This window comes from Colletotrichum lupini, chromosome 1 (assembly GCF_023278565.1).
Source record: "Colletotrichum lupini chromosome 1, complete sequence".
Classification (NCBI taxonomy): domain Eukaryota; kingdom Fungi; phylum Ascomycota; class Sordariomycetes; order Glomerellales; family Glomerellaceae; genus Colletotrichum; species Colletotrichum lupini.
In genome coordinates this window covers 5863778-5887427 of record NC_064672.1, presented here as the reverse complement: position 1 = coordinate 5887427, position 23650 = coordinate 5863778, and the positions used below count along the sequence as shown (strand labels likewise).

General features: G+C 37.0%; 6 protein-coding genes across 6 annotated transcripts; 2 read left to right on the top strand and 4 right to left on the bottom strand.

Moving 5' to 3' along the window:
• Positions 1-3870: 3870 nt before the first annotated feature.
• CLUP02_01755 (alcohol dehydrogenase) lies at positions 3871-5180 on the top strand (the record flags this gene model as incomplete). The annotated part of the gene is made up of 6 exons (XM_049280792.1): positions 3871-4029; positions 4128-4206; positions 4264-4404; positions 4467-4580; positions 4630-4824; positions 4885-5180. The coding sequence occupies 6 exons, from the start codon at positions 3871-3873 to the stop codon at positions 5178-5180; spliced, it is 984 nt and encodes a 327-aa protein (XP_049136749.1).
• Positions 5181-5323: 143 nt separating this feature from the next.
• On the bottom strand, positions 5324-7463 carry CLUP02_01754 (uncharacterized protein; the record flags this gene model as incomplete). The annotated part of the gene is made up of 4 exons (XM_049280791.1): positions 5324-6295; positions 6356-7229; positions 7321-7364; positions 7443-7463. The coding sequence occupies 4 exons, from the start codon at positions 7461-7463 to the stop codon at positions 5324-5326; spliced, it is 1911 nt and encodes a 636-aa protein (XP_049136748.1).
• A 1695-nt stretch (positions 7464-9158) lies between these two features.
• On the bottom strand, positions 9159-11055 carry CLUP02_01753 (amino acid permease; the record flags this gene model as incomplete). The annotated part of the gene is made up of 2 exons (XM_049280790.1): positions 9159-10353; positions 10553-11055. 2 exons carry the CDS (start codon positions 11053-11055, stop codon positions 9159-9161), a joined length of 1698 nt encoding a protein of 565 aa, XP_049136747.1.
• Positions 11056-11097: 42 nt separating this feature from the next.
• Positions 11098-11868, bottom strand: CLUP02_01752 (uncharacterized protein; the record flags this gene model as incomplete). The annotated part of the gene is made up of 3 exons (XM_049280789.1): positions 11098-11150; positions 11208-11481; positions 11548-11868. The coding sequence occupies 3 exons, from the start codon at positions 11866-11868 to the stop codon at positions 11098-11100; spliced, it is 648 nt and encodes a 215-aa protein (XP_049136746.1).
• Positions 11869-12706: 838 nt separating this feature from the next.
• On the top strand, positions 12707-13183 carry CLUP02_01751 (uncharacterized protein; the record flags this gene model as incomplete). Its single annotated transcript, XM_049280788.1, has 1 exon — positions 12707-13183. A coding segment is annotated over one exon (477 nt), but the record flags the coding sequence as incomplete, so codon positions are not given.
• A 14-nt stretch (positions 13184-13197) lies between these two features.
• Positions 13198-14512, bottom strand: CLUP02_01750 (uncharacterized protein; the record flags this gene model as incomplete). The annotated part of the gene is made up of 9 exons (XM_049280787.1): positions 13198-13425; positions 13492-13535; positions 13599-13648; positions 13682-13820; positions 13865-13933; positions 13993-14050; positions 14131-14176; positions 14246-14287; positions 14340-14512. The coding sequence occupies 9 exons, from the start codon at positions 14510-14512 to the stop codon at positions 13198-13200; spliced, it is 849 nt and encodes a 282-aa protein (XP_049136744.1).
• Positions 14513-23650: the final 9138 nt, after the last annotated feature.

Here is a 23650-nt window from a genome sequence, read left to right as displayed (position 1 = left end):
TAAAGCTAAATCTTGGCTTTGAGTAGAGCGTTTCGTAGTCTTTAGGTACCTAGTATAGGGTTATTTTTGTTTTTAGTATATACTAGACTGCGGTATAGAGATATTTAACTTTCTACTTATTTATCCCTTTATTTAGCTAGGTTTTTACTAGCTTATTAATTTAATTAATAAGCTCTTTAAGGATCTTTATTCGTAATTTACTTTTTATTATCCTAGTTATAAATGCGAAAGAAATCGCTCGTAACTTAGATAAGAGCTCTAGGTTCTTATTATAAGTCTTAAAGTAGCTTCGGATTACGTTAATTATATTAAAAAAGTCGTTTTAATTAAGATTACGTACTACTTCGTAGTAATAATTAGAGGCTTTGCTTATAAGTACGATATTAATTACCGAATAGTACTAGTATTCCCTAATTCTAACTTTTTTATAATAATTATAAAATATTATTAGGGTTTTTTATAAGACTTTATACTTCCCCCTAGAATATAATTTCTTTTTTAAGAAGATTTTTTTAAGGTTTATAAATTACTTCGTATTTATTACTAGATTTTTAGTATTTATATACGATTCCTGCGTTATTACGTATTATTAATAACTTTGGGTTATTTATTTCTTTTTTTATTAACTAATTAGTACCGAATTTTGCGTTAGTAGTAGTAATAAGTTATAGATCGAAATAAGTAAAATTATTAATTATCGTACTTTTAGTATTATATTTTGCCCCGGTATATCCTTTTATAACGATAGATTTTTATTAGTAATTATAAGGAGGAAATCTAAGTCGTTTACCCTTTTTCTAAATTTATTAAAGCGATTATATACTTTATTAACTTATACTTAGTTTTATAATACGAATTCCTCCTTTATAATTATTATTACTAATATTTCGTATAGTTCTTACAATTATAATTGCGTTAGTAATACCCCTCGCCCGTAAAGGAATTTATTAACTACTTTTACGATTCCTAGGCTTATACTTACGAACTATTTATTTAGTTAGTAGCTAAGGTCGTTTATAATCTTATAGAATAAGGGTTGCCCCTATAGCCCCTTTTTTTATAGACCTTAGTTAAATAAATTAATACTACGTTAATTTATTTATTATTAGGCTAATTTACGATTCTATATATTTACGTCCCTTAATAGTCCGGGTTAATATTTACTTATTTATAAGGGATTAGGATTCTATTTAAGATTAGGTTTCGTTCTTTTTTTTTTTACTTTAACTCGCTAAGGGTCGTACTCTAGTTTATACCCGTATTAGTAGTTATTAGCGTATTTAATTTTAATAGGGATATATTTAATTTGCGCGCTAGTCGTAATAAATCCGTACTTTCGCTACCTAACGAATTTATTAGGGTCTAAGAGATTCCCACTTCTTTTTACTATCTCGCTACTACTCTTATTTTTATTATTTTTAGTAATTACTATTACTTTTTTAAATTACTAGCTATTATACTTATTAAAATCTTTTTTTTATTTAATATAAAAGGGTAGGTTTTAGTAGTTCTTTTTAATAATAATAGCGGTAAATATTTATATTACTATAAGAAGATATAGTAATTAGTCGTAAGATCTTTATTAGTTACCGATTTCTACTATCCCGTATACTTCTAGCCTCTTAAGCCTCGTACTCTTTATAATCTTTAAATAGCTTCCTTCCCTAACCTACCTCTTCTAAGGCAATATTCCGTAAGAATAGTTAAAAATAAACGCTAAGTAGCTCGTAAAAAAGCTATATAAGCTATTAAAAACCGTATAGGCCGTTAAGTATAGTTAACGAAATTAAGCCCTCTTTTTTATAAAATCGTAAATTTTAAGGACTTATTAAAAATGCTTACTTATTACTCGTACGTAGTAAAGTTAAATATTTTAAAAATCTTATTTTTTATAACCTCTTAGTACCCTATTTTATATTTTTTAAGTAGTCTTTTTCGTAACTTAATTATAGTTCAGTAATTATTACTTATTAATAATCCCTTTTATTACTTAGTTAATTTTTTAAAATTAATAATTTTATACTAAGAGCTAGTATAAAAAGAAGCCCTTTAGCGGCTCTTTAGAAAATTCTTTTTTTTTTCCCCTTAGATCCTCGTCTTTTTAACCTTTTTTTAAGTTAATAATAACTTTAATAAGAGGTCGTAAGACTATTTTAAAGTAGCCGCTTTTTTTTTAAGTTAATTTCTAAGATCCGTAATAGTTTTAACTTAATATTATTAAGACCTCTAAATCCCCTCCTCCCTCGTTAAACCGTCCCTTATATTTTATTCTTAAATAATACCCGGGGGGTAATTAAGGGAACTATAAAGAGGTTATTTAAATCGCGGGCTTAAGGTTATACTTATAAGATCCTTATAATAATAGACTTTTTTATATATTATAAATTTTTTAGTTTAATAACTTTTATAAGGTTATTTTTATTACTAAGTAAGAATGTTTATATTTAGAGATCCCTTTTTTTAATTGCGCAATGCTCTTTTATATTATATTATTAAGCTCGTTCGTTATACTAATTAATTAAGTAAGTAGTCGTTATATAAGTATTTCTTTTTATTAATTTAACTAGTTAATTTTTAATTATAAACTAGCTATAAAAAAGTTATTTAATAAAAAAGCTACTCGGGGCGATAGTAAAAGGCTAGTTACTTAAGTAGTTCTATTAATTAACGTAATTTAATATAGTAAACGTTAACCTCTCGTAAGTAATAAAGGGCTATAATTATTTAATTTTATATAGTATTTAAGAATCGCCTCTTTTTTTATTTACTTTTATAAGGTTAATTAATATAAATCTCTTATCCCGTGCGGTATTAAAAAGTTATTTCTTTTACGTAATAAGATACCTTACCGATTTACGATAATAGAATTTAATTACTAATTAGTATTAGTATCCCTATTATAGGGTAGTTAGTTCGAACTATAGTTAACGAAGAGATTAATTAAATTATATAAATATTTACGTAAGTATAAAAAGGAGGTTCTAACCGTAGGTTAGGCTAGCTACGATAATTGTAAATAGGGCCCCTAATTAGCCCCTGCGCAGTTGGCCGTACGCCGCGGTCGAATTGGACTTCTAATCCGACACCCTTGTAGGCATAATTCGGCCGAGGGGTTCGGCAATAGTAGTGGACGGATATATCTAGAATCCGGTTTTTAGTAAAGCTGCTGCAGACAGGAATAGATGGCATATATAATCGCTCTTCAGATTAGTATAAAGCCGTGGTCCAACTACGTTGGAACCTCGAGACAGATAATATGCCGGACTACTGAAAGACATTCATCGACCATGGGGCAGTCCAGGCTGTTCTTGAGTAAAAATATTTGCTCTGTTGTTAGGATGCCGCTTTGCCGATGCTTCAGCAGGTAATATTCCGGCGAAAGCGGTCTTCTCTGACTTAGCGTCTCCGAAGCGACGGGATGTCAGCAATATTGTTATGCGACTCATGCACTGACCAAGCTTTCAGACCGAATGCGACTTATACAAAGACTTTGGAGAGTTTACCTCAGCTTACCTACCATCCTTAAATCCAGGACTTCGGAGAAGAATCAATTATTTCCGTGTAAGTAAAAGTTGTTCATTGGCTCGGGCACAGTTTTGGAGTGTTTGGCAAAGTTTCGTGGCGCCATATTGTGGGACGAAGATCATTGGATCCACGTTCTAGTTGTCAGCCAGTCGCATGTTATCGCCGTAACTCCGTAGCCATGTCGTTTTCGCTGCAGTTACGTCACTGTGAATGGACTCACTAACGCATCTTAAATGACCTCGAAGCCAAGATCTTGTTCTGTTATTGAAGTAGCAGATCATTCATCTTTATGAAATCACGTCAAAAGCAAAGCTACTAACACGACCACAACCAAAATCGATCAAAATGGCTAAGACTTTCCAATTCCAGGACATCCAAGTCAACTCGCCAGGCTTCGGCGCCATGGGCCTGAGTTTCGGCCTGGGAAGCAATCTGAGCTTGGAAGAAGCTGAACCCGTTCTACTTAAGGCAATTGAGCTCGGATGCACATTCTGGGATACAGCAGTAAGTCAATGGCTCTCACGCAGGCCCCTCAACACCATTACGCATGATCTCCATATACACATATGCTTTCCACGAGGCACTAACTTCTTTGCGACTAGGTTGTTTACCAGGCTGGTGTTAACGAGAAGCTTCTCGGCGACTTCATCAGAAAGCACAACGTGCGGGACAAGGTGTTCAGTCAGTGCTTTCGAAGTATTCTCACTTCATTGACTACAACTGACTTTCCTCTTCCAGTCGCTTCCAAGTGTGGATTTGACGTTTTTGGCTCCGGCGGTATCACCAACTCTGCTTCTCACATCAAGCAGTACATCGAGGGCACTATCGAGAGACTTGGTTTCACTCCTGACCTCTACTACCTTCATCGCATTGATCCCAGTAAGCTTCCAAGCCATGGAGGAAGATGAGAGGAAACGTTCACTGACAGGTACCTTACTTAGACACGCCCCTCGAGGAGTCCATTACAGCGCTCGATGAGATCCGCAAGGCGGGCAAGACGAAGTACATCGGTCTTTCTGAGTGCTCAGCGGCCACCCTTCTCAAGGCCAACTCAAGTAAGTCCCACTCTTAGAAGTATTCAGACCCCCCACTAACAATCCGTAGTTGCCAAGATCGATGCGCTTCAAGCCGAGTACTCAGCTTTCGAGACCATCCACGAGACTGACGGCTTGATTGAAGCTGCAAAGGAGCTCGGAGTTGCATATGTGGCTTACAGCCCCCTGGGTCACGGATGGCTCGTTGATGACTTCCAGTACAAGAGTCCAGACGACTTTGCACCCAACGATTTCCGTCGTGGAAGTGAGTTACAACTGGAAACCAGAAACTCTGTCTAACAAACGCTGACAACTCGATGCAAAGGTCCTAAGTTCCAGGGCGAGAACTTCTACAAGAACAAGGCTATTGTTGATGAGATCAAGAAGCTTGCTGTGCGCAAGGGAGTCACGCTGCCTCAGATTGCCCTTGCCTGGGTTGCCGCTCAGGGAATGATTCCTATTCCTGGCACAACAAAGGCCAAGAGATTAGAAGAGAACTGGGTATCAAGAGACGTTGTTTTCTCCGACGAGGAGAGGGTGGAGATGCGGAAGATTATCGATGCGGCGAAGCCGCATGGAAACAGATACAACCCAACCCAGCAGGCTATGGTTGGGCACTAAGCTGGATGTGCGATATATGAAGCTATTAAAATTCGTTCATGACTGAAAGCACTTTCGAGATTTTTATCGAGCGTGTGACCTTCTGATAGTAAGAAACAGTACACATCACCGTAATTGACGACACAAGAAAAACCACATTGAACCTATATGATATAGAAGGTTCTTTGTCGAGCTTTCTCGACCCATTGCTTGTCCCACATGCCAATCTCGAAAAAGCCAACTCTTTGTACCACCGGACCAGACCTCGAATGCCATCGTGAGCTAAGTCCAGCCATGGACCTGTAAGACGTCTCCAATAAAACTAGACCAATCTCGACCAAGTTTTCGTTGTTGAACAGACTCTTGGAGTTGCCGAGTCTCAGGCAATATAATTTTGTCTTTGGAAGCTGAGTTGGGCTCGTATCCATGATGATGACGCCGCCGGCCGATGGCTCTGACCGCCTGTTGATTTTGAACGGATTGGTGCTTTGCTTGAACATTGAATAGCACTTGGGAATTCCAGTCACAGTAATCGAATCTTTGATGAGATGTTTTTCGGATATCGTAGTCTCAACAGTGTAGTTTGTGAGGCCAATAATCCCCCCTTCGAGCTCCCCAAACTCGAAGTCAGTCTTAAGAGAGATGCGGCCGAAGAATGGTTCGACAGGGGTGTCAGGAACCGACACGTTGTCGAAATTCTTAGAATTCGGATTGAGATATTCCATACCGCCCATTCCGATCACAGTCGGCTTTTCGGAGGAATTTTTGGCGTAAGGGTACCGCACACGACCATCAACTGATATCCATGACCAGGACGGAAGCCACACGGATAGGGGCTCGGGTTGTGTTTCCGGTATAGCATTGAATGTCGTGGAATTCCTGAGGGGCGGGGGCCAGCCTTTGTCTTTCGCTGGTCTATGTGTACCAAGGTCGAAGGACGGCTTCCATGAAAGCCCTCTCGCAAGATCACAAAACCACATTCCAGCTACGTAGCTGCTGAGAGAACGGTCGGGCCGGCGTATGTTTTGCTGAAAGTGCGCTGCTACACCGGCAATCGCGGGAAGTCGATCTTCCGGTTTGCTGAGAGATTTGCCAGAATAAGCCTCAACGACGCGCAGCCAGTCATCTAACCACGGCTGAACCCGCTCGAGGCTATTGTATAGCATTATTCTGTCGGTTATTCAAGCCCAAGTTACGCGGAAGGGCGGAGCCATGAATCGGGGTTCTGATCGAGTAAACCAGCTGCTGATCTCAGGGTATGCCTCGGATGCGATGGACGCTCGGCATTCCCAGAGTACTTGACTCTTGGTGAAGTAGATAATTCTTTTCGACAGCTGCCTCTCCTGGAAGCACCAGCCACGGGAGAACAGGGGCCCATTGGTCACCGACTGGGCCCAGTCTGCCATGTAGGGCTGGAAGGTGACTGAGACCTTGGTCTTCACTTCGTTAAAAGTCTTTGTACAGGGTCGTACGTGCATATTTGGGTTGGATCCTCGAGGGAGGAAGCAACCGCCACTCCCATCTTTCGAGTCCGATGCGACGAGAGTGCAGATAGCCATGGAGTAGATAATTTCCATCAGTGGCAGCTCGCGGTCCTTGTCGGCCTTGTCGTCTTGAACTATACACAAAGAATCGATCCAGAGCCACCCAATATTAAGCTCTCTAGCGATCTTGACGGCATGCTGGAACGTGGGAGATAACTCATCGTAGCGAAGACCAACACGCATCATCTGCTCCAGATTCGCCTTTGTCGTTTGTGGCACGCTTTTGGGATCTCCCCAGCAGTGGCTCAACGCGGTGTAAGAGGGCCCGAAGCCGCCTTCATCTCGCTTCAGACCGGCCGAGAGCACCAGGACAATGTTCTCGCCTTCCTCGCCGACGCGCAGCAGTCTTGTAGGCGAAGCAAATTCGTGCTCCAAAACAAGTTCTCCCACGTACGCGCATTTATCGCGGTGCCTTTTCTGGCATTCATCCAGCCAGAAGTTCAGAAGCTGAAACACCTTGGGGGAGTCCGCTTGTGCCGCCAAGGGGGAAAAGTGCTTCTCGGCTGGCTCAAAGTCCTTCGTTTGGCTATACAAGTCCCAATTCGTTACGTGCTTCCCCGGTTTCTTGGAACTAGCATCAGAGTGGATATTGAAGCGGAGATGAGTGACACAATTACCCCAGGTCAGCTTCAAAAGAGGACCAGGCCTTTGATCCGGAGAACTGTTACGGGCGGGAGTAGTAATGTGCTCCTCGTCAGGTCTGAGTACTGAGTAATCCGCTACCTTAGGTTGCCAATACCCGGGCCATGAGGTAGTCCATAGGGTCCTGAGTGAAATTCCGTTCTTGTCAATTGTGACTTCAGAGTCGCCTTTCTGCCCTGCCTCAAGGGCATCGAATATCAAGGTACAGAAATGGCACCCTTGTTGAGCCGAAAGCTGGATTCTCGCAGCGGCCCCGTCACCGCTGTAGAATGAATGCGAGATTGTCGAGCCTGGTTCGAACAACTTTTTCGGTAGTTTCAAGCATTCAGTGCATGATCCCTTATGAGACTGTTCATTTGCTCCAGCCATGGGTGATAAACTCAGCTTAGCTATGTGATTAGGCTTGCGTAAGCGGAACTGTCATCGTCTGGTGAATGATCCAAGCGTTCAAGTACGAGGAACAATTTGAAACTAACGGTAGCCTAAAGATGATGGGCAAAATGTCTCCTTAAAAATCGCAATATTAACCAAATGGTTCGCCACTGCCTGCTGTAGCCTACCGGCCTGTCAAAGTCTCTGCCTGACATACTGCCTTTTGGGAAATGGCCCAATCCCAACTGGTCAGCGACTTCTGGGGTGGCTGCATAGGAAGCTCAGCTCCTGCAAGCCACAGTGCAACCGCAGTTGTGGCAGCACATGATAATCCGCGAATCATGCAAAAGTGCAGGTGGCCCAGACTGGAAACAGACAAACCGGGGCCCAATATCAGATATCATTACGAGGCTCTCGACTATCCCAATGGCAATAATCATGATGCGTAAGAACAGAAGGCACCTCCAAAGTGCGGAAATATGTGCGCGCCAAGCGTGTGAGAATCTGTTTTACACCCCCTCGGCCTGAATGAAGACTTTTGAGAACAGTTGATATCTTGAACACAAGAAGTGCAATTGCTCAAATACTGGAATACCTATGTAAGGACGTTCCAGCTCACTCAAAGCCATACTTAGTTCACCTGAGAGTGAAGCATGAAGCGTGGCATCCTCATCCAAAGTGACTACCTCTCTGATCGCTGTCCGTGGCTCTGTGTTGAGCTGATTAATCGAATGCATGGATGAGATCGGAGTTGAAAACCAGCCATATTCGATGATGGGACGGGAAGCCCCACACCTCCTTCTAAGGATGCCATGAAGGCCTTGTACCAGCTCATCGCGCTTGAAAATGCATGAAAGCGTTGGGTTGTAATTAGATTGAAGAATAACCAGAAGTGCAGCAAACTACAACAACGTGTGAATTAGCCTTCCCACCCCAATTTCAACTACATTTTCCCCTCCTACCTTGGAGTTATTGTGTGAAGGCATTTCTCTTCGGATGACCGCAGCAGCTGAGGCAGTGTTCAAGTACCTAGAAAAATGAGCCGTGTTTCAGTGCCTTTCAGTGCTAGCGCTGACGGTCTCACTTACTTAGGATATCCGCCGCGTCGATCACTTGCTGCAAGGCAGTGAGGTACAAGGCCATGCGCGTGCTTACGCGTAGACATCAATCCGATATCCATTCTGTCACTCTTTACTATCCATCTGTGCAATGAGCAGAAGTTGCGGAACGTGGCTGGGAGTTGAGACTGCTTTGACAGCCCTGAGCAATCGCGAGAGAGCGCCTGGAAACAACGACGCAATTTTATGGTGATTGACATGTTCACAACATGGACAAGAACTGATGGTAACTTTTATATTACGCTGCATACATGTAGACGACCGTATATTTTAGCACACTGGGGTATCACGCGCCATCCACCATCATCATTAGAATTACTCGTTCAAGCCTTCTCGCCCTTGATCACCTTACTGCGACCAATTCCAATCATCTGGAGCATCTCCCTCCAGAAGGTGGTAGGAGGCTCGTGCACCAAAGCATGCTGCTCATAGGCCTCGATAATGGGGCGGTCCCACGTCAAGTCCACCTCATGGGGCTTGAGCCAGTGAGTGCGCTTAAGGACCTTCCAGAAGATGAACAGGAGAGGCGCGACAAGCTGCATCGTGTAGTTGGAGAAGAAGCCTCCGACATCGAACTTGGGGCGGAAGGCGGACCATCCGTAGACGAGAATGACAATGGTCTGCAAGAAGAGGGCAACGTAGGCGCCGTAGGGCTGGAGGTATCCGCAGTAGGGCAGCGTCTTGCGGTCGAGACCCTGGGCCTTGCACGCGTGGTAGAAGTTGATGTACGTGATGGACATGACGAGGTAGTTGATGACACCGCCGCCCGTGATGAGGGCCAGCAGCCAGTTGAGCACCTTTGCGGAGCCGCTGCCGCACTGCAGGAAGGAGAGCAAGGGGAAGACCATGGTGACGGCGAAGCAGTAGACAGGCACACCGTTCTTGGTGGTCTTGCGGAGCAGAGCCGGGGCGCGACCGTCGAGCGCTAAACTGTACAGGGACCGGGTCGCGCAGTAGACGTAGGTGTTACCGGCGGAGAAGATGGTGGTGAAGAGCAGAGCATTGACCAAGTGGGGGAGACCCTGGATCTTGAGGTTCTCCATGGCCATGACCCACGGGGAGGCAGCGGCGGTGCCACCGCTGCCGGTTCCGGTGATGTAGATGTCGATGAGGGTCTGATTGTTGTAGGGGAGCACGATACCGCAGGTCAAAGCGGCGCCGACGAAGAAGAGGCCGAAACGCAGGTAGACGGTCTTGAAGGCGCCCTTGATGTACAAGCTCGGGTGCTTCGCCTCGGCGGCGATCATGGAAATGTATTCCGGGCCGACAATGGTGAACGTGGCAGTGGCCAGAGCACCCATGAAGCCTTCCATGCGACCGGTATTACCCTGTGTCATGTATTCCGCGAATGCGCCGGGCTCCTTCCAGTATCGGAATCCGTAGGCATCGTGGGCGGGGTTTCCTCCGACCATCGTGATGAAGGTGAAGAGGAAGAGGATGAAGATGAGCAGGACCTTGCCGCCTGAGAGCCAGAATTCAGCTTCACCAAAGATGCCGACGGCAACAACATTCAGTAGACTAGAATCACACATTGACGTTTAGCATGCATACACAACGAGCACCACCGAGGCGAGAGGAGAGAGAGAGAGGAGAACGAGAAGGGTCACGGGCGGGCACCACGACGAGCTCTAGAAAGTCCGGTCGGTCTAGTCGCTTGTCCCTGAAATGAAAGGAGAAAAAAGAGTCAATCGTTCCCACGAATTGGTTTGTGACTTACCCGTACGCGATGATGATGGCGATGCAGAAACCCGCCGTCGGACCCGGCTCCGTAATCTTTTCGTTCCAGAAAGAGCACACGAGATTAAGCGCGGTAATTTCGAACGGGATAAGCAATGCCTCGTAGATGAAGTAGTTCCAGCCAACCATAAAGCCGAGAGCATCGTCAACCCAGACACCGGCCAGACGAATAAAGCCACCAGACACGGGCATGTAGGTGCTCATCTCGGCGATGGAGTTGTTAACGAGGGCGACGACGCAGGCGTAGAGGGTGTAGGCAATGAGCAGACTTCCGGGACCGCCCTTGGCGAGGCCGCCGCCGATGGTGACGAACAGGCCGGTACCAATTGTGCCTCCGATGGCAATCAGTTGAATCTGACGGTTGTTCAGGCGGCGCTGGAGGCCATCGGAGTTGTGTCGCACGGAGGAGCCATAGCTGTCGAGAGAGACCCTGTCGTTGGGGACGGACTCAACCGGGCCCTTGAGTTGCTCGGAACCCGACATGGTGAAAAGAGTGAGCTAGTTCAAGCGCAACGGCTTTACTATCTAGACTCTTTCCCCGTGGAGGTATGTTGACGAGAGACGGAGGGAGGAGACCACTGAGTGCATGTGGAGGAATGAAGAAACGGCTCAAGCCAAGTGGAAACCGTGGGCACAAAGAGGAGGGCGTGCGAAGAGAGGAGAGAAGGAAGGAAGAGAGAGAGCAACGAAACGTTTCGAATGGAGGCACGCGAGGAGAATCTCGATGGGGGAGAGCTTAGTTTTAAGGGTGGCAGCAGACAGACAGGTAGATCGATCAGCGTCTCGTTTGGTCAATCGACCAGGGAAAAACTTTTGCGACCTGGGCGAACTTCTTCTCTTCCCAAGGCAACGTGCCACATGCCACACAGTGTACCGAAGAGAGTGAGAAGAAGAATGCGCCGCGCCGGGCTACCAGGTATGTAGACACACCCAAATGCAAAAGCTTTTTCTGCATTCTGCAGCTGAACAACCCACAGACCAGACCCGTACGAACTTTGAGCCAACCCGACCCGCGGGCTCTCGGCGTAGCCTGTAGGTAGATTGCATCAGAAAATCCAGGGACAATGAGGGAAAGTATCCATACAGAGGGCCAGGAACGTTGCAAGTCTGTGTGGAGTTTGACTGGGTTCGTCCCTGATCTCGCACGCAGGCGTTGTTGTGTTTGCGCCCCATGCCCATGCCATCCATGGATTTTGTGTCGACCCCATCCCAATCCTTCGGCGCGGCGCTGGTGCTAAGGCAGAATATTTCCGCAATGTCGTCATTCCTTGTCTTAGCGTCCGCTTCTGAATGCATCTGTCCATTGGACGGGGGAGGCTTGGCTTGACTTTGGGGGGGGCTACAGATTATGGGTTCGGCGACGGAGTACTCGCCCGTGCCAACATGGGAATCGTCGCCGTGTCGCCGTGTCGCCGTCTTCCGCATCGATATGTTTTCTGGGATTGTAATCAGTATGCCTTGACTAAGACGTATAACTACCACCCTAGTTGCGTCTTATCGATATCACAGTGGCAGAGATATCGGAATACAGCGTTCGCCTCGCAGGATTGAGGATGGGGGAGGCGCAATCTCCAGCTTTATCTGCAGGGACACATTGCCATCTCAGGCAATTCTATGCGGGGTTATCAGATACGTATCCCCCATACTATACTGGACACTACACAGTAGGCATGGAGTACGGATACATCCAGGATTCTCAGAGTTGTCGGCTTGTTCGCTCATCCCAATCTCACTTGTCAGCACTGTTTGAAGGGGCCACAGGGCCACAAGGGTTCACTTGCTGAGGGGAAAATAATGGGAACCAGCTGGAGCAGTCCGTGCCTTTGTGAGTGGGCGCAAGTTTGGCGAGGGACCACTTGGTGTGTCGGACACTGAACCAAGATTGCCGGGAGGGAGCCAATGAGCATCAGGCAGACTCATCCAAAGGTCATCTTGTCGCTGTTGTTGAGAGCCTGGGCCGTGTTTATCAGTGAGGTGGCCAATCTCCCTTTATTCTTGTGTGTTTCGGTGAGATGCCGACAGTGACACACAATGGAAGAAAGCCTGACTCCTTCTCCTGCAATCCCACTCGCCGCAATCATCAGTGGGATGACATGGCAGGAAAATTGGCCCTCAAAACCAAGGCAGCAGGGCAGAATGGTGCGAGGCTGGGGATGAATCCTGGGAGTATCCCGTGACACCATGTCGCAGTAGTTTTTTCGCGCAGCGCATCGATGAGCCAGTGAGGGAGCAAAGAAATAACGAAAATTTGTCTTTATGTCATCTAAACGCGCAAAAAGCAGCCAATCACTACCCGTCGCAGTTTCGCAGTTTCGCAGTTTCGCACAATAAGATGGTGCAAGATGCTAAGAAAACCAGCCAACGAGCGTGTCTCAAAAGACTCGACCATTATCCACTTTATATGCAGCCGCCAGTCAATGCCCAACCAAGGGATGTGGACACTTTTCTTTTCGTTCTTCCAACGGGGGGAAATGAGGCGACCCCACAGGCTGAGTCGGTGAGCGGCAAGTTAGCGGAGGGGGGGCTTTTCGTCAAGGGGCCTACCGGAAGCGGCGTGTCCCCGGTGAGAGAGAGCACATGTCACTCGCAATGGTCGATGAGCCGTCGTTGAAAGAAGCTCATCTTTCAGGGTCGACGTCGAAGGGGTCGATCATCAAGCGCGCTGATAAGGACTTGTGGTGTTTGAGCCGCAATGTCTGGCCGATAGGATAGGGCAGGTGGTGCTGGGCGCGCGCGTGCGCTCTCGGCGTTCTCATTGAGTTTTGTAGGGATTCTGAGAAAGCAGACCCAAGTAAAGCCGCGAGGCACCGTGGCACCCCCAAGCCAAACGACGGCGGGCGCAAGGGTGAAGAACTATGAGAGACGGGCTCCCATTTGCCAAGGCCTCGTCTTACCTTGAGGAGGAGTGGAGAATGGCACGACGCGCAGGACGCCGAGTCCTACGGCGTGGAGGCTACCGACGGCTTGATTGGAACGGAACCGTAGAGTGGATCGCAGTGGACCCTCTCAATACCGTACGGCCCCACCTCTGCGGGACCGAAAGGGATCCACTTTGCCGTTACTCGAATGCCTGCCGCTTGACCCGTTTCTGTGTGTCTTGGCGCGTTACTGGTCCTTTTGCAGCTTTGTGAACCCGCAGCAAGGCTTTTTCCCTCGCTCGATGACGTAGGATACGCGCTGCAGGCGACGAATAATTGTGCGCGGACTCGGGCCCGTCGAAGAAAAGATCCATGCATGAGGCGTGGTGTCTTGCCTTGGTGTCAGACGACTTATTCCCGTAAAGAGACTCGACTCATTCTCAAAGGAGCGATTTGGTCGCAATTGTCCAGTAGCGAGGAGTCCGCGGGCCGGCTGGCTTCGGCTACAGACATCGATTGCGCCGGTACACTTCGATGCATTGCCCAATTATCTAATGCCAACCTGGGCTGTCGGATTGTCCTGCCATGATTGAATTCAAGGTTCCGCAGAGTTTTCGCCTCTAGCTCCTCAGATCAGGCGATGAATTCGCCATGGTGAGCACTGTGCGAGAGAAACTCTCGGGTTAATTAAAGGATTGACTTTTTCTTGTTTGTTGTACTCAGTGTCCAATAAGCTACCTCCTACGCTTTACCCATCATCCATGTCGAACCAGTGAGCCTGTCCCTAGTACGAATCTCTAATTAAATATCGCAACCGCTTCTTATCCTTGACAACAATATACCGATGTCGCGGCTGGCTATGCACGTGTTTGTATGAATCGAAACTTGGGCATGGATTGCCATCTGCACCCGAATTCGCCTAACCGCATCTTGAAGTAGTTCGATGAGTTCTTTCCCTCAAATTTTCGCCATAGACAAGCAGCGACTGCCATGTCGGTGAGCTTTGACAGTCGGAGTGATCCAATCCCGAGTTCTTCGTGTAGATGTTGTGAAATAGTCCTGTCTTTGCTCGCTTCACTCATCATGAGTTTGCAGTCTATATGTCTACCTACCGATAGACGATGTGCAACAACCCTCTAGATAAGATATTGAGATCTATTATTATCTCTCTCGGGTTAGGTCAAAAGAGCACAAACGGCCTGTTAACTTTACCACGAGGCTGAATCAGGTCAAAATACTCCGAAGAGACGTCAAACAAGGACAAGAGCCTACGCCTAGGGTGGAGATAGCAGCCTGTAACAATTCGCCAAACGTCGCTATCCGGACAAAGTATAATCTACGGCAGCGACTTCCTTTCCAAGTTGCCGCAGATGTCAACTAACTACGGCAGACTACAAGAGGCACTCTACTAAAACACTTTTTTTATATATCAAAGTAGAAATCGTATTTTATAGTTACTTTACTACTTAAAATAGGGTCTAAACTAATATAATAACTTATAAATAGGGATTATAAAGATTTACGGCTTAAGAAATATTTTAATTTCGTAATATATTAAACCGTATAATAGTATATAAAATTATATAATATCGTACCCCGATATAAAAGGTTGGTTTTTTTTTATAACTTTATTATAAAAATAATTACTATTTTTTACCCTTTTATAAATAAAAATTACTTTTTATTTAAGTTATTAAACTAATAGCTCGCTTATAAATATTATAATATAGATTTATAATAACTTCTAATCTCTATATAAAACGTTAATAAACTAATCGACTTTATAATACCTCTTTATAAAGCTATTCCGAAATAACTAATTAATAATAATACTTATATAAGCTCTACCCTTTTTATATAATAAGAACGTATAAATATATAAACCTTAATATTAATAAAATCTCTTTTTATAAGCTTAAAAGAGCGGGAACGAAGTATTTAATAAATAAAAAAGGAGCTAAAATAATTATTAATAATTAATATTTTTATTATATTATATAACGCATCCTTTTTTAAGAACGAACTTAACGGGTTTTAAATAATAACTTATATTAATATCTAAGTTATTAAGAAGTTTATTAAGAAAGTTTAATTTAATTGTTTTTTAACGTTTATTTTATATTAAAATATAATATAATTTATTATTTTATATTTTATAATAAATTAGTAAATTCTTTTAATAGAGTAAATAGTATTTCTAATTAATATAGAGAATTTTTATAATATTTTAGAATATTATAAAATAGCGTACGAAGCTATAAATTTAGAGAGATTCCTTTTTAAAGCTACGATCTTATATAAAACAGATAATTACTAATTTTTTATTATTTTTTAAACTAGAATTAAGTTATTAATTATTAAACTTTAGTTAGTAAAAAAGAGAAAAGGTTATATAAAGCTAATTATAACTAAAACTTTAGGCAAAACGACGTATAAAAATATTTTAAAAACACGGCTTTTAATAAGTATTAATATTAAACTAACGATAAAAATTAAAAAAGAATTATTAGTTAAGTAAGAAAAGGAGATCGTTAAGAAAGAGGTAAAAGTTAAGAAAAAGGTTAAAAAGGATAAAAGTAATAAAAAAGACGAGATTATAGTAGTTCGATAAAAAAATAAAGTTTATAATAATAAATAACTTAGTATATTATAAAAATAAAAACGAGTATTCTCGTTAGTAAATAGTTTAGAGTAAATTATAATTATATTTATAATTCCTTTTTATCCTTAGTATTACTCGTAATTATAAAGCTATTTAATATTTTAAAATTAATTTTAAAGTTTTTTAATCTCTACTTAACTTATATAATACCGCTCTATAATTTATTAAGTAAAATAACTTCTAGTTAGAGCTTATTACGTATATATTACTTTAGATAAATACGAAGATATTAATACGTTTTAAAATAAAAATAATTAGCCTCGCTAAACTTCGTATTTTTAGTTAATATAGTTAGGGAGCTTTTAATAATTAAGGTATAAATTTATAAAGTAGCTTAAGGAAGATATGTGTCTAGATTATTATTATTTTAAATAGTATTTAATAATTATTAAACTTAGTTTTAGTTAATTAGCTATATAAAGTCTTATACGGTTTATAATATAGGTTAATAGTATAGTTACTATAACTAATTAGAAATAATATAAGGGTAACTTTTTTAATAACGAATTATAAAAGATTAGGCTATAAGTATTTAATTAGCGAGGCTATAATATAAATATAAGTATATTATAAAACTAAAGCTTATAAAGTCCTTTATAAGGGCTCTATTTTTTAAAAAGTTTTTTTATAATACAATCCGTATATTAGTTACTAAGTTATTAGCGTCTTATTATTAACTATATCCCGAATTTATTATAATTACTTCCCCTTTACGTAACTTTAGTTCTTAAAGTTATTATATAATATCTTTTTTTAATGTTAATAATAAAATTATTAACGTCGTTATTTATAATAAATTCCGTAAGGCGTTAATAATATCCTTTTTTATTTAAGAATAAGTATTATTCCTATTTTTTTATTTAACGGATATTTTATTATTATTATTTAGTAATAGCGCGCCGATTAGTTACTAAGTTAGTAATATATATTCGTAATAAAGTATTTTAATTATTATAATATATAAGAACTTACTTAACTTCGCGGTTATTATTATTACTAAGCTATTAAATATAATAAAAAATTTCCCTCGTTACTAGTTGCGTATTTACTTTTTATTTTTTTATTTTATTTAATAACCGTTTTATAAATTCTTTTTTATATAACTATACTTTTCTTTTTATAATATTCTAATTCCGTATCGTTTCCTAATTATAACTCTCTTACTATACTATTACTAAGTATTTATTAAAATATTTACTATTTTACGTATTTAGGATATACTTAATATAAAGTATAATTTTAAAAAGGGCTTTTATAATCTTTATAATAGTACTTTTTATATATACTACTTAACTAGCTTATATCGTAATATTAATAAGCTCGTTAATATTACTAGCGCTTACGTTACTAAGTATATTATTTATTAAATTAATAAAAAGAAGTATTCTATTATAAATCGTCGAGTCCTTACTAATCTATTATTAAAATATTAGTTAACGATATTTTTAGGTTCCCGAGGAGCTATATAGTATTATTTAATTTATTTAGAATACTTTTATAGAGTTTTATAATATTAAAGAATAGGGTAGTTTTAATTTTTATAAGTGCGGCCGCGTTTTTTATATTTTTAGCTATATTATTAATATATAAAAAAAGGTTACTACTTATATTACTAACTTATTAGTAAGTAATAAAATAAAAAAGGTCTATTTTAAATAGGCTACTCTTTAAAAGCTCGCTATTAACTACGAGTATTTAAACTTATTAATCTTAATTATAATAAGTTATTAGTAATTATTTAGTAAATTTGTTTTATTAATTTAGATTTCTTTTCTTAGGCTAGTATTTTTAATATTAATAATAAAACTAAAATTATCTCTTATTTTTGTTACCTTTAGCTAGCTTATTTTTATAATAATAGCCGTATAATTACTTTATAAAATAACTTTAATACTCTAGCTTAGTATTATAAAAAGACTTTTAAAAGTATTATTATTATACGTATTTAAAAGTTTTTTACTTTTTTTATTTTTTATAAACGCGTCGCTAAGTTCTTAATAAATAAAGTACTTATTTATATTATTATTATATATAGCGCTACCCCTATGTTTTATAATCCTAAAACTCGGACTCTTATTAAAAAGCGTATTCTTATTACTAACTATATTTTTAATAATAACGATAAATAGGACGACTTTAAGTTTAAGTTTAATAAGTCTTAGTACGAGGATATTAAATTTAAAGAGCTTAGTAGCGATTTAAAAAATTCTTTTTTTTAACGTTATAATAAACGCTATTATTTTAATATTAATAACTCGCTAACCCCTACTTATAACGCTCTCTTTAGTATAAATAAGGGTACCTTAGCCCTTAGTTATATTATTTTAAATTCTAATAAGGCTAGTATTACGCTCCTCTCGCTTTAAATAAAAGCTTTATAATAGCTTAATAAAGCTATTATTTATATTAAAGTTAAAGCCGCGGGTTATAATAAATAATTTAATATTAATAAGTTCTTTATAAATATTAATATTATTAAAATCCCTTAGCTTAACTAAGATTACAAAAGCGTTATTTTAAATAACGTTCCCCGTCCCTAACTTATTAATAATAATAATAATATTATACCCCCTATTTTACTTTTTATTTCGCTTTTTATTATAGCTCTTATTATACTTTTTATTATAACTCTTATTATATTTCCTATTATACTTCTTATTATAGCTCCTATTATACTTCTTATTATAGTTTTTAATAATAACTAAATAGCGAACGCTCTATAAACCGCTATTATTAATATATATAATATTCTATATAACTTCGACCGCCTCTTTTTTATTTATTATAATATTAATAAGGTTAACGGCCTTATTCTAAGTAATTAATTAAGTACGTATATAAAGCCTCCCCGCTTCTTATTTACTAAGTAGATTACTATTACTAATTATTAAGTTTTAAAAATATATACTAAAGCCGCTATTATTATTATTAATATTATATAAGTTACTCCCCCTACGTAACTAGATTTTAGTAATTTCTTAGTAACGTATTACTAATGGTTATAATATTATATTTCTTTTTTAAAAATTATACTAAGTTAAATAAAAAGGGTTTTATAATATATTATTAATTAACTTATTTTTAGCGACTTTTCGCTATAAACTTAACGTTTATTATCCTATTTTATATATACCCTTTTTTTATAACGTTCGAATTTATTAACTATTTTTTTTTTTAAAATACTTACTAAGCTCTTACGTATTATACTTAGTAAACTACTTAGCTTATTTAATAAGATATTATAAGTTTCTTTTCTCGCTTTATATTATAACGATTTTTTTAACTTTTTAAACATCTTACTCGTTTTCTAACTTTAAGAGATTTACTATTTAATTACTAACTGTTTAATAATTTCTTTATAGCTTAAGCTAGGAAACTAGGAAAATATTATATACTTTTTAATATTATTTTAGTAAATATATTTAATAAGCCTATTTCCCTACTTTTTCAGCTATTACTATTTTAATATATTTTAGCGTTAGTTTATTATTTTTAAATCGTATATTTTTTATTAATAAGCCGACGACTTCTCTATAATTAAACTTTTTTAGCGTATATTTTTTATTATAATAAGTTACTTAGCTTTTAAAAGCTTATACTTATACTCGCGTAGCCTAAGCCCTAATTTCTTTAATTTTTTAAACCCTTTTTTAAACCCCTTAAACTATAGCTTTATAATTAGGTATATATTTAATATACTTAGGGTAATAGCTATATAATACTATATACGGGGATATTTTTATAATAAAGTATTAGCTATTATTATATATAAACTTAGCCTTTTTTAACTACGCTACTTACTTATTTCGTAAGCTCTTAATATAAATCTTTAAATACTTTTTTAATATTTAATAAGTTCGCTCTATTTAGCCGTCTATTTATAAATAATACGTAGTAAATAATTAGCGACGTACTACCCGTTCCTTAGTAAACTCTTTTTAAAATACGTTTATAAAGAGCTTATTTTTATTTATAATAATACTTTTTAGTATACTAAACTTATATTTAACCTCCTAGTATAAAATATTTACTATTTATATTATATTAAGTATTTTAATAATAAGTAAGAACTTTATAAACTTTATTATATAATAAATAATAACTAAGATATTATTATATTTTATATTATTATTATAAGCGCTTAGTAATAGCCCCGTAATAAAGTTTATAAATATTTTTTAAAATAAATATAAGAGTAGTAATAATAATTATAGTTACTTATATAGCTTATATTTTAGGGTTATAACTCCTAAATAATACTTATAGTTTTTAACGTATTCCTAAATATTTTATTAAATATTTTCTTAATAAAACTTTTTTTAGATTAGCTTAAGAGTTTTCGTAGCTCTTATATAACTTATTTTATAATTATCGTAATATTAATAAAAAATCTTTATTTAAAAAGACTTTATTTAAAGAATAATAAGTCTTTTTTTAAAAAATAATATACCCTATTTGTTAAATAAATATACTCTTGGCTTATTAACTATAGCGCGAACTCTTATTAATTATAATATATAAAACTCGTTTTTAGCTTATAATCTTTTAACGAGCTCCTTAGTTTTTAATAAAAAATAAGAAATAAATACCGTTTTACCCTTTATAAACTTTTTTATAATAGGGCGTAGGATATACTATTTTAATATAATAATCCTAGTTTTATTTAACTCCTTTTTATTCTTACCGGACCGTTAACGAGCGTTTATTGATAACTGTCTTATTTTTTTATTTTAAGTTATTATAATAATAACTATTACTATTTTATTAGTATGCTTTATAGTACGTTATTAATATAGGGAAGAGGATTCCCTATTTTTAGAACTAGTTAATATTTAGCTAGGATTATAAAAAGAGGCCTTAACTATTTAAATATATATTTTAATAATATTATTTTATTTTTTTAAACTAATTATTTTTTATTAAACGTTAAGTAGTAGTTTATTAATAAGACGTAGTTTTTAAGCTAGTATAAAGAGGACGTTTTTATAAAATACTTCCCTTTTTATATAATCTAGCTTTTTAAATAAACCGTTTACTAAGTTTGTTTTCCTTAGTTAGTATTTTAAGTTAAAATTAAATATTAATAGTTTATATACTTACCTCACGAGCTTTTTTTAAAAGTTTTATATTAGTACGCTAATTACTCTTTTAAATATTTAATAATTCGTTAGAACTATAAACTTTTATAAAAAGCCTTAAAAATAATAAGCTTAGTACTCTAGCCCTTTTATTATAATAAGTAGTTCTTATTAGCCTGTAGCCTATTATTACTCCGTATCCATAAGCTTTTATAATTAATAAGTAATAAGTTGCTATTTTTTATTAGCTTATTATAATAAAATTATTATAATAATTTTAACTAAAATATCGGTTTCTATTTATATAATATATTATAAGTTTTAATACGTAAGTATAATTACTAAAATAAAAGCGACTTTTAACTAATTAAATGCCTTGTTTATTTCTTTAGTTTACTAAAAGTCCCTTATTTACCCCTTTTTTATTTTTAATAATATTATTATTAGTATAATAATACCTAAGTATTTAGTAATAAACTTCTAATAAAAGTTATAGAACCCTAAGAATACTTACATATCCTTAATAAACTTTAGCGCTTTTTAATTAGTAATTGTTCGTATTTATAATAAGTTAATCTCGATTCTTTTTAATATAATAATATAACTTAAGAACTTAACCCTTTTTTAATAAAATAAGTATTTTAATAGTTTAATGAAAAGCCTATATAATTATAAACGTTAGAGGACCTTTTTAATATCCTCTATATATTACTCTTTTATTATTAAATAAATTATTAAATCGTCTATATATATTATATAATAAGTATTTAGTAAGTCGGCGAGCGCTTAGTAAATATATACCTAGAAAGTTACGAATACGTTTATTAGCCCGAAAGGTATAATAATATACTTAAAATAACCGTATTAGCTCCGGAACGCTATTTTCTATTAGTCTTCTTTTTTAATTTAAATATAATAATAAGTATCCTTAATATCTATTTTTAAAATCTATTTTACTTTATAAAGCCTATTTAAGAGCTTATTAATAAGTAATAATAAGTATTAATTCTTTATAATTACGTTATTTAGCTTATAGTAATTTATATAAAAGCATAATATACTATCTTTTTTTAATATAAAAAGGATTAGTACCCTAGCTTTACTAACTAAAAATATAATACGACCGTTTACTAAGTTTTTAATAATATACGTATAAAGCTTATTAAGTTATTTCTTATTTAATAAATAAATAGGACTATATAGTAATTTAATACTTAGAACTAAGTTAATAAAGTATTCTACCCCGCTATATAACTACGGTCTTTTTACTAATTACTTATTAAACGTCTCTATTTTTAATCAAAGTTTTAATAATAAACCCCCTCGTAGTTTAGTCTCCGTTACCTTTATAATACTTTTTATAATAATAATATATAATATATATACCCTCTCGCGATTTTTAATAATATTACGAGTTATTATTTCTAGTTTAGTAACTAAAATAAGCTCGTATAATCTAGCACGTATAGCTTTAACGAGGTAATGCGGGATATTCTTATATAGAATATGAAAAGTGAATATTCATATAGAAGCAAGAATATATGAATATAGGGGAAATAAGCGTATATAAAAGAGGTTTTTGTAATAAAGAGAGTAATATAGTTGAATTACTATATGAGAAGTTGCTTGCTTAACGAAAGGTCTAGGTAGGCAAATACACGCCTACATATAGGCATAAAAACCTCCTACTAGAATATTCCATTGCTTATTAATTATGATATAATTAATAAGCATATACGTAAGTGAATGCGTAATCGTAGTACGTAATTCCGCCTCGAGTAAATTCCAGATTATTCAGTTATCTTCCAGTACTTTCCACTGCTCACGTAAGCTTATATAAGCAGTATTGCTTACATAATCAATACCTATAATAATCTACAGAAATCGTAGATTAATATGGTATATAGTTTGCTTACGTAATATTGATAATAAGGCGAATAATAAGGTAAACAAAGTTACCTTCGTAACACTCCCTCTTTTGCCTTATTAGCTATGTTGAAATAGCTAACCAAGTACCCTAGAGTAGATTTCTAGTACCCTAGAATAGTTTTTTGGTACCCTAGAACAATCTTTTGGTACCCTAGAGTATTTTCCTTAAAGTATTCATAAAAATATAAGGAAAATAAATACCTATATTAGGGGTATAATATAGGTTAAATAGGGTTATTAGGATTGTTTAAGCCTATTAGCTTAACGAATTCCTTATGTTTAACCCGAGGTAAGGGTTTTGTTAACCCATCGGCAGGCATTATAGTAGAAGGGAGATATTCTACTTTAATATTCCCTTTTTCTACTTCCTGTCGAGTATAATAATAATATAGGGCAGTATGCTTAGTCCTTTGGTGATATTCAGGATTATAAGCAAGAGATAATGCCCCATTATTATCGGTTTTAATAGTAATAGGTTTAACTTGATAACCTATTTCCGATAATAAATTCTGAAGCCAAATAGCTTCCCGAATAGCTTCCTGAAGTCCATT